This window comes from Myotis nattereri (assembly GCF_964212035.1).
Source record: "Myotis nattereri genome assembly, chromosome: 3".
In the NCBI taxonomy this organism is placed as follows: domain Eukaryota; kingdom Metazoa; phylum Chordata; class Mammalia; order Chiroptera; family Vespertilionidae; genus Myotis; species Myotis nattereri.
In genome coordinates this window covers 50,788,593-50,802,179 of record NC_138077.1, presented here as the reverse complement: position 1 = coordinate 50,802,179, position 13,587 = coordinate 50,788,593, and the positions used below count along the sequence as shown (strand labels likewise).

Sequence of the window (13,587 nt, the reverse complement as noted above, 5' to 3'; positions counted from 1 at the left end):
CTGGAAACAAAGAGGATGTGGGCTGCCTCACTTGTGGACTGGCTTCTGCCTAAACAAGAGGAGGCTGCAGGAAGGATTGTTTCCCAAGTTCCCACACCCCTATTGCACAACTGCCTCACCTTGTTTTCTTTAGCCTGTTATAATCCATCACCCTACCAAGCCTCAGTTAAAGGAGCAATGGCTCAAGCAGAATTTTTTTTTTCAAGCAGAATTTTTTTATATATATAAATAGCAAGCTTATTAGGTTGCCAGGCACCTAAGGGATTTATTCTTTTTTTAAATATATTTTTCATTGAGTTTTTACAGAGAGGAAGGGAGAAGGATAGAGAGGTAGAAACATCGATGAGAGAGAAACATCGATCAGCTGTCTCCTGCACACCCTCTACTGGGGACATGACCGCAACCAAGGTACATGCCCTTGACTGGAATCGAACCTGGGACTGCAGGCCGACACTTTATCTACTGAGCCAAACCGGTTAGGGCACAAGCAGAATTTTTTAAGGGGAGAAATATTTACTTTTTAAGCTGCAATTTTTACTTTGTCTTTATCTTTTTTTTTTTTGATCTTCACACCAGCTCAGATTATTACCCTGGGTTCTTCGTGGTGTATTGAAACCAACAAAACCTATTTTGTTTCAAATATTGGAGTCCCATCCACACTTCCTAAAATGCGAGAGCACCAGTACTTTAGCTCTATATCTCTAAGGGACTCTGAGGCACACACTGTTCAGTCCTCAGGAAGCAAGTGTTGTTCGGGTGCCATGAGTCACAGTCAAGTCAATGCTTGACATTTTTCACTGTATCATAATGTATTGTATTTATAATGTACATGTTAATCTACCTAATTCACTGAAAGCTTGTTGAAAATACAGACTGAGCCTGATTCATTGATATCCTCTATGACTTTTAGCGTAATTCTGGTACCTCATAAATTCTAAGTAAAGGTGAGTTTATAAATTAATGAGTGAAGTAATGATGAAAGGAGAGAATGAATGAGTAATTAAATAAATAGTTGAAATAGTTGAGAGGGTGAATCAGTGGTTAAGTGAATGTATGTCAATAGCTATTAAAAATTAAACTCCTTTTGAAATATAAAGGAGAATGGAAGATGTGTATCATGCATAATCAGTATTCTTATTTTTTCTTAAACAGAGAAGGCCGTGCTGCTCTGGTTTCATCCTTTGGGGTATTTAAATACTTGACCATGTATGGAATAATCCAGTTTATTGGTGCATCACTGCTCTATTGGGTATGAACCAAAATAATTTTTTCTAGTTCTAATTGCATTTACATCCCTGGTTTATTCTTGATGGGGTGCAGCTCCTACACAGGATTTGATGTTTTATAAATAAATGACAATTCTCAAAATAGATCTCTATAAACTGGGAACTTGGCATAGCTGTGCATGAAACATGGAGCTAGAAATAAAGAGATGTGGCTCCGTTTTGTAGGAGTGTTGTTTTTCTCGAGACACTTGACCTCTTCAAGCCTCTATTTCTTCCCGTGGATAATGAAGAAAGCTTCAGAGCAGCCTAGATATAACTCAGCAGGAAATGGATCAGTCACCAACTGTGGAATATTTTTGGCAAAAGACTAAGAAGAAATCAAAAGAAAGAGAAGTTGTTGAATTTGACTTTGAAAGATTCAAAGGCTAGAAAAACTTCCATGCCCAAACTTTGTTTCTGAACCTGCCCAGAAATTACACATTTAGATGTGCCATTAGTAAAGGATGAGCAATTCTTTAAAAAATGACATTCTAAATTAAATGATAAAAATAAACACTTAAGAATTAATTAGCTGTATGGAAGAAATATGTTCAGGTTGAAAGTACATTTCATTAGTTCAGTCATAACTTGCTCTAAAGTAAAATGAGGCAACAGGTTCAGGAACCACTTCAGGTAGGGAATTAGTCTGCTGTTTTTCTGAGACATCTGAGAGGTGAATGAAAGGGCCATAGGACTCCAGCATCCACTACTAGCAAGGATCACATACACAGAGGGCTAAGGGGCAACTGGGTGCATAGAAACAAGACCTGGTTTAGGAGTCAGGAAGCCTAGATTCAAGTTTTTCCTCTATTACTAAGAACAAATTAGATCTAGTCCTTTGCCAAGCCTTTATCTGCCTCTGGAAAGTTAAGGCTGGCTGCTTCCCAAAGCCCTCTGTAATTCTATATAAGCTGCTCCTAGAATAAAAACTGAAACTGCTTTTAAAAATTCCTCCCTATTTCATCTCACCCTGCATATATATCATTTTACCATTCTGAGCAGAAAATAAGGGCAAAAGATATGAGAAGGGCAAAGGAGACAGAAGAAGAATTATAGGATGAGAGGGACACTGATGAACCATTTTCATCCTCTCAAAAATAGGAAAGCAGAACTTCAGTCCCCAAGTCTCATGGATAGAGTTGGAACCCTAGTCCATGCAGAAGCCATCCACTCTGATGGTCTAGACCTAAATTAGAAGGTCCCCCAAGGACCTGCACCTGGAAACTTCTGGGCCTTTTCACCCTGTAAGAGGCCAGAAATGTTTTTCATTTGCATATATCTGGTCTGTAAAGTAGTCAGAGTCAGATTATAATTTAGTGCTCATTCAATAGCTGTGTAGCAGATAAACAGACCTGCCTGGCTGCAGAAGGAATATTGCAAGGCAGGTTCCTAGAGACTGTTGACTCTTATTTAAATGCTTCAACTCCATACATGTGAACATAAAGGAAGCTCTGTGTCTATCTAAATCTCAGAAAGGCAGGTGTACCAGACTGAAGTTTGCAGTGGGCTTATTTGGGGTAGGAGCACTTGTTCAATTTGGGAAAGTGAATGAACCCCCAAGAGCACTATGGTGTAAACTCAAGCTATGAACAAAAATGGAGAGAAACCTGTTGAGTATTTCTTGGCCTTGATTTTAAATTTTAAGTTTGAAATTCCCAGGGAACTTTTAGGCTTCAATATATTATGTTAAAAATTCAACCATTCAGGCTGACACTATAGGTGCCAGAACTACTGTGGCCAGTAAGAGGGTGTTTCCCAACTGGCACACCCCCATTGCTAATATGGCATTAGGTAAAACACTGGGAAAACAGTGATCTGGTTTCATTCTCTCCAATAAGATGCTATAAACCTAAGGTAAGTCACTTTCTTCCTAAGGAGGAGAGAGAAGTAACAGTTGTTTCTTGACTATTTTCAAAAAGTGTTAGAAATGCTAAAATGCTAAAATGGCAGAAACAATAGTCATACCCACTTTTCTTTCCTTTTCAGCAACTGCAACTCTTTGGGAATTACCAGTATATCGTGCAAGATATAGCCATTACCTTGATGGTGTGTTTAACAAGTAAGCTCTTTAGTAAATAAACTATATTATTTGTATTTATCTATGGCATTCTAGACATGTTCACACAAGTAAGAGCTTCAGAAAAAGATGCATCTTAACTACAAAAACCTCATTTCTTATGAATTTTTTTGAAAGTCGTTTTGAGGGAAAATTGAGGCTTAAAGTCCTCAGACATGACATTAAATATCCTGAAAACAAATAGGTTTTAGCCTCATAAAATTGTTAATGTATTTTGAGTTCTTTGTAGGTTTGTGCCTGGTGCATAGAAAAATGTATAGGAAATCTAGAAAGGGAATCCTTAAAGCCCAAAGGTCACTTTCCATTATTCAGCTATGCTTCATGTTGACGTGAAACCAGATTCTTGCTTAGTCTTTGATGTGTGAGAACAAATGCTAGCATTTTATTCTCGTGAAATTCTCTCAAAAGCAAGGTGTATGCTTACAGCAGCTATTGCTCGTTTCCTTCCTTGCAGATGACACTGATACAGTATTTCTTATCAAAGAACTCAGGTTCGATATAACAATAAGTGAGAAAGGTGACTGCCTGATCAGAGTAAAGAAAAAGAATGATGCAGTCATCTCTTTTCCCTTGTGCAACAATGAAAGTGTTTTGAAAAATAACAGGTAAAACATCAGGCAGGGCAGGATATTAATAACTGTGTGAAATTCATGTTGAATCTTAAAACATAAAACTGATATTGAAGTCATTTATTATATCAATACAATGACAAAATTTATCAGTATCAGAGATGTAAGTAAAATAAATTTTGATTCTTAGGATTGAAATGTCTATTCATAGCCCATAGAAATATTTTCTACACTAGAGGCCCGGTGCATGGGATTCATGCACTGGTAAGGGGTGTGGCCTGCAGGGATTGGCCCACTGTGAGAGCGCCACTCATCCCAGTCAGCTGAATGACTGTGGACCCACCCTCTGAGCAGCTGCTCCCTGGTCTGGCATCTTTGTGGAGCGGGAGCACTAGCCTCTTCAGGGAACCCGGCTGGGGCTGGGCCCAAGGACAATAGCACTGAGAGGTGGGGGAGTGAACCTCAGTCCCATGATAGCCGCGAACCCGCCTCCCAGTCTTCAGGGTCAGCACTGTGAGCCTGGCAGCAGCAGTGCTGCATGGCCTGCAGGCATCCGGAGGAGGCTCAGGGAGCAAGGAGGAGGAGCCTGGGGTGAGGAGGCTACAATCACAGCCCGGGTTGCTGCCCATCAGCCCAGGGTTCGCAGCTGGAGCAGCGGCTCATCCCAGTCAGCCATGTGATGCTCCCACTGTGGTAGCACACTGACCACCAGGGGGCAGCTCCTGCATTGAATGTCTGCACCCTGGTGGTCAGTGCGCGTCATAGCGACTGGTCGACTGGTCGTTCTGGTCATTCCGCCTTTCAGTCACTGGGTTTTTATTATATAGGATGTTATTAATATTCACATGACTAGATAATTTTGAATTAATAATATTGCTTTGCAGTGTTGGATATTTTTAAATAATTTACATGTTACTTATGAATATGGTCAGTGATGCCATAAAGGAAAAAGAACACCAGGAAGTTCCAAGAGCTATTCTAGCAGTCAGTAGCATGAAGGTGAAGGCCATTGCCATCCTCCACTGCTCCCTATCTCTGTGACCTTCGGCAAATTATTTATAAAACAAATAACCTCCTCATAGAAATTGTCTTCATAGGGTTGTGAGAATCAGATAAAAGAATACATGTGAAGTAAAATAATACAATGCCCCACATACTATGAGCACTTGTTACAAAATTAATATCACCAGGTGCTTCTATATTCTTTTTCTTCTTTTGCAATGATGCTAATTTGGTGAGCCCTTGAAAAGAATTTGATTGTGTACAAGTAGACTGATTAGAAATCTAAAACATTGGGTGGTAGTCTTAGCCTTTCCTTAGAATGCCAGATGACCTTGAGTAAGTTATTTTGAGCTCTTACATATTTAATTTCATGATATTGGTTATGAATTTGACTCCCATGGCAGGGGGTATACTTTACTTTTTCTCATGGCAATATCCTGTTGATTTTCATGCCAGTTGGCCAGTTAGCCTTTCCTCTCAGAGTAGGCTCAGTGGGAAACTTGGAATGACTCAGAATCATTGTTGCCAGTGGGAGAAAAAGTCTCAGAAGGGTAATAGTTCAGAAGCATGATGTTCTATCAGAATGGCAGCACTTTATCCAAATATTATTCAACAAACATGTAGCTAGTTTGGTAAATGGGCTGGGCTCAAGGTGTAGCTGAGAAATGGAGTCAAGAAACAGCTATTTTTGTTTTATTTTTACCCTGTGCCTTTAGGCACTATTGCTTTCCCATCCCTATAAGCTCAGTTATCCCATAGGCAGATCATTTCCTGGTCAATTCCAGTTATTAAATGAACTCATCTTTAGTTATAAAACACCTAGGTATTATAAATTAACATTTTGAGTTTTCATCTAATTCAGAGCTTTGCTTTCCCTATATCAAGCCTGACCTATGGTTTGGAGCAAGCAGTAGGTGAGAAGGCCATGGTCTCTGCTTTCCTTGCAATGGTCTCTATTCACCTACATTCAAAATCTGTTTCAGGGAATATGAGAGCAACAGGAGCAAAGAACTTTTACTTAAGCAGGAGTGTTGTAGTTGTCTCCTGACATGGCAGACATCTTCAGTTCAGGCAATGTGTAGGGGGCCCATGGGTGAGTTCTTGGGTTCGTCAGAGAGTTTCTGTGGATTGGTCTGGACTAGACCTCTGCTTGACATAGTGGTGCTCTCTCCTTCTGACTCCTCAGAATTCCTTTCAGCAACTGCCTTCTAGTGGTACATACCACAAAGCCTTTTTTTATTGCAGGGTCCTCTAGCCCCAGATGACTGCCTCATTGGGCAGATTCTTCTCAAGACACCTCTAGTTTGGTTAATTCCTATAGCTTCTGCTTGTGCTACCTATCAGTAAACGATAAAGCTTGCTGTCACTACTGCCCCCTCTCCCTTCCCTCTGATATTTCAACCTCAAACCATTTCTCTTAGGGTGGTTCTTATGACCTTCACTTCTTTGGGTTAGGGTGATGCAGAAAAGAAAAACACAGTTCTTGCTCCTTCTAAAAATTCCCTTTTAAAAATCCCTTGATAATCTCTAGTTTTCTTTGATATAGTCTGTATATAGGTAATTGTGTGTGTACGGGGGTATGTTTGCATGCTTACAGTTGAAGGACCAATATGGGTCTCACTTAGTAGGTACTATGGAATTATGGTAATGGGCTAATTTCTTTACAAAATGAAAAGCCCCTCACCATCCTCTTAGGTATGTCCATCTCCTACTATGTGTTAGGCATGTACATGCCTGCTGTATAAAAGACTGATCACTAAAGTTCAGAATTTAGTGGGGGATTCACATACATGAATGAATGAAATGCAAATCTAAAGTAGTGAGTGCCAGGAAACAAGTTGTTCAGAAAAAGCAGAGATTGCTTCTGATAATCTGAGACTAGGAAGGAGATAGTAATGGAGGATAGAGAGAGAGATGTTTAGGATGGCTTCATGGAAGAGGTAGCATTTATAACAAAATGGGAAAGATAGATTTCAAACATTATTTTACTAAAAGAAGGGAACAAAGACACCTCTAGTTTGGTGTCTTTGCTCAAAACAACATGAGCAAGAGAGAGCAGACAAATATGGAGCATGAGTTTTTCAATTTAACCACACTGTAGGACATTTGAAAAGAAACATCAAGAGATAAAATTTGAAAGATGAGTTGGGTCAGATCACAGAATCTTTACTGAGAAATGTGGACATTAATCTTCAGGTGTTAAGAGTCATTGATGATTAAATGATCAACGCAAAATCACTTTTACCAAGGACCCCTACATGTTCAAATTCCCAGGTTATGGTTTTGACCTTAAGCTTGAGTTAGTATGAGACAAAAGACAATACTATCACACATTTAATTTATTTATATACTTACTTGTCTATACACACCTGCTTTGGTTCCACAAGATTCTGAATCAACACACAAAGGCGCCTAATAAAACAGGATATAATACAGGAGCAGGCAAAAGGAGGTTTACAGTTGAATTGTGACAGTCTTTTGAGTTAATAAAGCTATTGTAATAATCATAATCTGCATGGCTTTTTGCATACAAGTAACTGTAGTCCTACTTTTGCCCACCTGTGTATATTAAAGGGAAAATCCAGCAGAAAAGTAAGATGAAGTCAGGGAGGTCAATTAAAATAATATATGCCTTGAAGTCCAATTGGACTCTAATAGACCTAGAAGTCCTATTGAAAGGAATTTGTCCTTGCTACACCTTTGTTCTCTTCAATAAGATATACTCAAATTAGATCAAGAAAATAGAGGAATATAATTCTAAAAAATCTGAGAACAGAAATTCAGAAGCACCTGGCCCCGAGGAGGGCCAGAACACCCAAGGCTGCTTTCTTAATTTCCAAGAGACCAACTTGTCTCTTTATTCTTCTTTCTTTTCTTACTGTTTTCATCTGACTTCTCCTCATTCACCTTGCAAATGACCCTAAATGGTGACTCCTCTGAATCTCTATTTTCTTGATCAGTGATTCTCTCTCATTATTGATGTTTCTATCTCTCTCCTTCTCCCTTCCTCTCTGAAATCAATAAAAATATATACTTTAAAAAAAAGAGAGAGAAGAATACCTACATTATATCCAAATGATGCTGAACAACTAAGATCTGTACCTTGAGAATAGGAATGAGAACTGCTAAGTTCTCCCATACAGCAGGCCCTGTGCTAGGTTCAGTAAGGTCTAAAAGTGGCATGAGACAGGTTGTCCCCCCTCAGGGAGCTCATAGTCTGCTGAGTGTATGTGTAAACAACTCAATTTAACGCAAGACACCTTCACCTTAGTGGCAATATGAGCAATATGCTGTGGAAACTCAGAGAAGGTAATGATTAATTCTGAATAAAATATATCATTCCTCTGCATGCACTCTGATAGCATATATCATCATCATAATCAACATTTTAAGGAAACCTGGACAATTCAAGGAAGCTTTTCTGGATGCTGAGAAACAATACTGCTATCCAAGCTTGTATTTCATAGATCCGTTTTATCGTTTTTAATTCATGAGACCCACACCACTGCATTATGCTGTAGAGCAAAAAACGCTGAGTTTACATCATTCATACACTGTGGGTATTTTAACAAAGGACTCTACTTCTCTGAACCTACAAACTAGGAGATAAGATAACTATTTTGTATTGCTTTTTGAGGAAATACTAGTAAAGATAACATGTACAAAACACTAACCTGGTCTCTGGAACCTAGTAAGAGTCCTAAAATGGCAGTCATTATTTTTAAATTTATCTATAGTCAGGTGTACAGAATCCTTGTCAGAAAATATTAGGCATTTCTAATTTGGAAAAAGCTAAAATATTCTTTATATAAGGGCTCGGAATCAATCAGTTATTGTCACAAATGCTGCTTAACAAACTACCCTCAAAAGTCTTAGGCTTACAACACGCACTCGTGTGTCTATAGGTTGATTGTCATTCAACATGCATATAGGTGGGCTCAGCTAAGCCATTCTGCTTTAGAATGTAGGTGAGTTGGTCTTGGTCCAGGCTATGTGTTTGATTCATGTCTGCTCCATATTTTTCATCCTGGGGCCAGGCTGAATGAGCAGACCTAGGCATGTTCCCATTGCAGGTCACAGAGAGCAAAGCAGAGAGCAAGCCCAGCTGTGCAAGAAGGCCTCAGACCTCTTATAACATTCCTTTGGTCATTTAAAATCACTCAGTAAAACCAAAATTAAGGAGTGGTAAAGTTTACTTTGCCCAGATGAGACCAATACTTCAATCTTTCTTAGTCTCTGTATAAAAAGAAATGCCAGAAACCCAATGTGCATCTGAGAAAGAGAAGTCCAAAGTGGGAAAAGTCAGGTGCACAGGTGCAATTACACCTCTTTTCATTACCCATGGCCTCTCTATGAACTCTGTGGCCACATTCCACCTTGTGTATCGAAGTGCAGAAAGAGCTCCAAGCACCGCAGCCTCTGCCTTCTGTCTTCTTACACATGAAGGACAGTCTCCTTGCACCTCTCCTCAGCTCTGACCACAGCCCACATTGTGGGTCCCTTTCTGTGTGCCCTTTAATGACTTCTCACGCCAGCTACCCAGATTTAGGCCAAGCTTTGCTGGTGGAGGACACAACCTCAACAAGGCTGTCCTTACTTCAGATACTAGCTTTAAGTTAGGGGGTTCCCATGCCACCTGCACTTCTGACCAGCTGGCTACAAATCTGGAGTTTCTCACTAACCTCTCAGATTCAGTAATTCACATCAACATCTCACCAAACTCAGAAAAGTGCTACACATATGATTACAGCTTTGCTATAGCAAGTGGATGCAAATCAGAACCAGTTAATGGGAGACTTAGAGGGAAGATCTGGGAAGGGTCCCAAAGGTGATACTCCATTGTCCTCTCCCTGGGGAGTCAGTTCGCCTCTTCCTCCTGGCAATCGGTGTGCGATAATATGCATAGGACAGCCAAGCAGGGACACACACCTCACCTCCCATGTGTGGAGTTTCCGTGGCAGTTCCATTATGGAGGCATAGTTGATTTAATCATTGGCCATGAAGTTGAACTCAATCCCAGCTCCTCTTCTCTCTCTGAAGATCAGCCTGATGTCAGGAGTTTAAAGTCCCAATTCTCCAGTCACACAGCTGTTTTTTGTTTTATTTGGCATGCCAGAGCCCCATTCTGAGTCATCTCCTTAGCACAAACTCTCTTCAGGCCCACCATGAGTCATCTTGTTGGCATGAGCTATCAGGACTCACCATGAATAACAAAGATACTCCTATTGACTCAGAAAAATCCCAAGGATTTTAGAGGGTATATCCCAGGAAATGGGGTTAAAAGCCACCCCAATTCTTTATTCCAAGAGTTTTGAGATAACCTCCCAATAGCCTGGGACAAAGGCCAGACAAAATCTTTATTACACAACCCATCTATGTCTTCTATTAGACTGCAAGCTCTTTGATAGCAGATGAGAGTCCTTCTTTTCTGAATACCCCATAACTTCTAGCCCAGCACCCTCTTAGGGAAATATTGCTTAAATTGGTAAAGGTAAGGCCTTACTCATAGAGCTTTAGAGTAAATGAGTTGGAAGAGCCTTTGGAGACCTTGTAGACATTCCAACACATTCATTTTATACAGAGAGTTTAAAATGATTACCCCAGAAAACACGTTGAGCAAACTGAAAAACTACTTTAGAGTTTTATTATCCCAAACTGGACACCCAATGCCCATCACAAACCTAAACATACACACTTTATTTTCTTCCTCACATCAAAGAAGTCAGTGATAAGTTATGAAAAGGGACAAGGTGACAGATATGAAGGCAAGAACTGAAACATGACTATGATATAAACCTTTAAATGTGATGTATCTAATTTCTGACCTTCCCATGCTTCTTTCCTGCTCTGCCCTACGCAGTGCATTCCATTTTCATATATATATATATGTTAGAATGTGTGGCTTCTCAGGAGGATGTAGATACCATATTTTAACATTCTCATCTGGAAGCAAGATTTTTTTTGTGAGCTCTATTTCCTAACTGAGTCTAATGTACTCTAGTAGTTCTCCATTGAGACACATTTCCAGGAGGGAACAGAGCACATCTCTAACATTTATCCTGATAGATAGAAATACTCAGAGAATATTTGCTGAATGAACAACAGAACAAATGCTTTTATAAAAAATGTGCTACCCTATGAAGATTAGTCTACCTAGATGCTTTCTTACTCTCCTCCTCTTAACTCTCCACTTTTCCATCATCACTGAGAAGTAATAGGAATGCTTATGCATATGAAAGGCCATTCTTCTTCTCTTATATACCATTCCTGCTAAGTCTGGTTGTAGAGAAAATATTTGCCCCATGCAATATGGAAAATTTACTAATTACAGAACTTTTTAATCCATACTTTTCACTTCTGAAGGTAAAACCAAAGGAAAGAGGCAAAGTCTGATAGCATTGGATCTGCAACTGGACAATGTGCTTTCCTAGATATAAATTCTCAACTCACATGTGCTGAATCTGAACCATAAGGCAAGACTCAAAATAATATGCATCTCAATCTTTTATTCTCAACAATGAAAGTGTAACTGGGAAAAATGCATTTCTCTTTCAGTGAGTTCAACTCATGCCTACCCAAAGCTGGCTCCATACCGACCAGCAGGACAGCTCCTCTCTCCCCCTTTGCTGCTCTCAGTCTTGTTGAATACCTGTTTCACCTGCATTGTGCATATTTGTGCATTTCTCTATGTGAAGCAGCAGCCCTGGTACTGTGAGGTCTACAGATACAGGTAATGGTTAGTTCCTTACTTTTCCTTTCCGAAGGTGATACGATGACTACCAATGACATTGTACAACTGGGTTTGAAATATACCCTAAAATTTTAATTAAAAAAAGTTGTGTCTACACACTGCAAAATACCAATGGTGAGATAGATCACAGAACACAGTTGATGGGTGGAGTCCTGTGGTGAGCCATGTGGAATGGATAGGAGAACATTTTACATTGGTTGTTGAGGTATAGATCTGACAGTTGGTTGGCTGAATTAACTCCTTGGTAGATTGGATATCATATAGACCAGAGGTGGGCAAGCTTTTCTTATAGAGGGACAGATGGTAAATAGTTTTGGCTTTGTGGGCTAGATGGTCTCTGTTGCAACTACTCAACTCTGCTGTTAGACTGAAAAAGCAGCCATAGACTGACAACATGTAAACAAGAGGGTGTGACTATGTTCCATAGAACTTCATTCACAAAAACAGTTGGTGGGTTGGATTTGGTGAGTGGGCTGAAGCCAGCTGGCCCCTGATATGTAAGAGATTTGCTTAAATTTCTTTGGGAAAATCTTGCCAATTCCCAGAGCTTTAATTTCTTTAACTATAGATTGAGGATTAGCTGAGGTGAACTGTGCCATAGATGTTTAACTTATTTTTTCCCATAAAGCCTGCCTGACCTCCAAAAGGAAAGGCAAGGCAAGTGCTGTTCTTTTCGAAGTCGGACTTGTACAAACTCCCCCTCACTCCACTGTGGTTGTGAAGGCATCAGAACTCCAGGAACCAGTGAAAGATAGTTTGAAAAGTACCAAATGATGTCTAAAGTTGTCATTTAGACCTCAAAGTCAGAAATTCAACTACTACTTGAAATATGGAAGTCATTTTTGTGTCAAAACCAGACTTCCCCCCAAATTGAAGTGCACATATTCAGAGAAGTAAAGGTCTGATGAAATCCAGGAGACGACATGGTGCAGGCAAAGGGATGATGGATGGGTAGTCCTGCCTCTATCATTAATAGGCTAAGTCATATTAGTCCTCCGCTTTCTTATCGGCAATGTAAGTGTATTGAATTAGATATCCTAGTTTCGTGTTAAACTCTGTACTTCAACCCTTCTAGTTTGTCCACTTTGTGCAAGAATGCTTTCTTAACTACTGATTGCCTCATTAATCTATTAAGCAACCTTTAACTCAACATCTCTTCTATGCAAAACACATTTTAGAATCCAGGGAGCCAAGAATAATAAGACTTAAGTCTTGCATTTGAGGTCACAATTGGAAAAGAAAAGTTACTTATTAACCATTATAATAGTAAAAAGTTTCAAGCTGAATAAGAAAACTCTTGGAAACTGATTTGTGGGTTTGATACTGAAAAAAATAAACATTGCGCAAAGCTCCATCAGAAGTGGGAAAGCCCATATCTTAAATATTTTTCTGAGCAAATACTATGTGGCGTCACTGTATTAGGTGCTAAGGATTTGTTGAAAATCTGAGTAAAAATAAATAAATAAATAAATAAAACCAAAAGGAAAACTCCATATTCAAGGAACTCTAATCCCTGGACTGGAAAATAAAAACATGTGAATGAATACTTGCAAAACAATGCAGCACTAAGAGGGAAAAATGGGGGCACTGGTTATGCTGGCCAGCAAATGTAAAGACATTCAGAAGGAATAGCACATATGACCCCAGAGGTATGCAAATGGTGATTTGTGAGTGTGTGTGTGGGGGGAGGGGGGTAGGGAATATTCCTATATGTTCAGAATATAAGGAGTCTATAAGGACTAGCAAAAGATAAGGCTGGAAAGATACATTGAGATCAGAGTCTGGAGGTCTTCTGGACCTGCCTAGGAAGTTTCAACTTAATTAATTGGCAAAACAAAGCCATAAACACTCATAAGCAGGAGAGTGTTATGTTCAAATCCTCCGGAAGAGCCTTTGGTTGTGTGAAGAGAGAGTGAGCAGATT

General features: G+C 39.6%; 1 protein-coding gene across 1 annotated transcript in view; it reads left to right on the top strand.

The window, feature by feature from the left end:
- Window positions 1-13,587, top strand: part of ATP13A5 (ATPase 13A5) — a gene marked incomplete at its 5' end in the record, with an annotated part of 106,004 nt that overhangs the window by 80,974 nt on the left and 11,443 nt on the right. Inside the window, 3 exons of the mRNA XM_081087045.1 lie at window positions 1,153-1,249; window positions 3,252-3,324; window positions 11,469-11,643. Coding sequence (XP_080943171.1) covers window positions 1,153-1,249; window positions 3,252-3,324; window positions 11,469-11,643 — 345 coding nt within the window. The remainder of the gene's footprint in view (window positions 1-1,152; window positions 1,250-3,251; window positions 3,325-11,468; window positions 11,644-13,587) is intronic.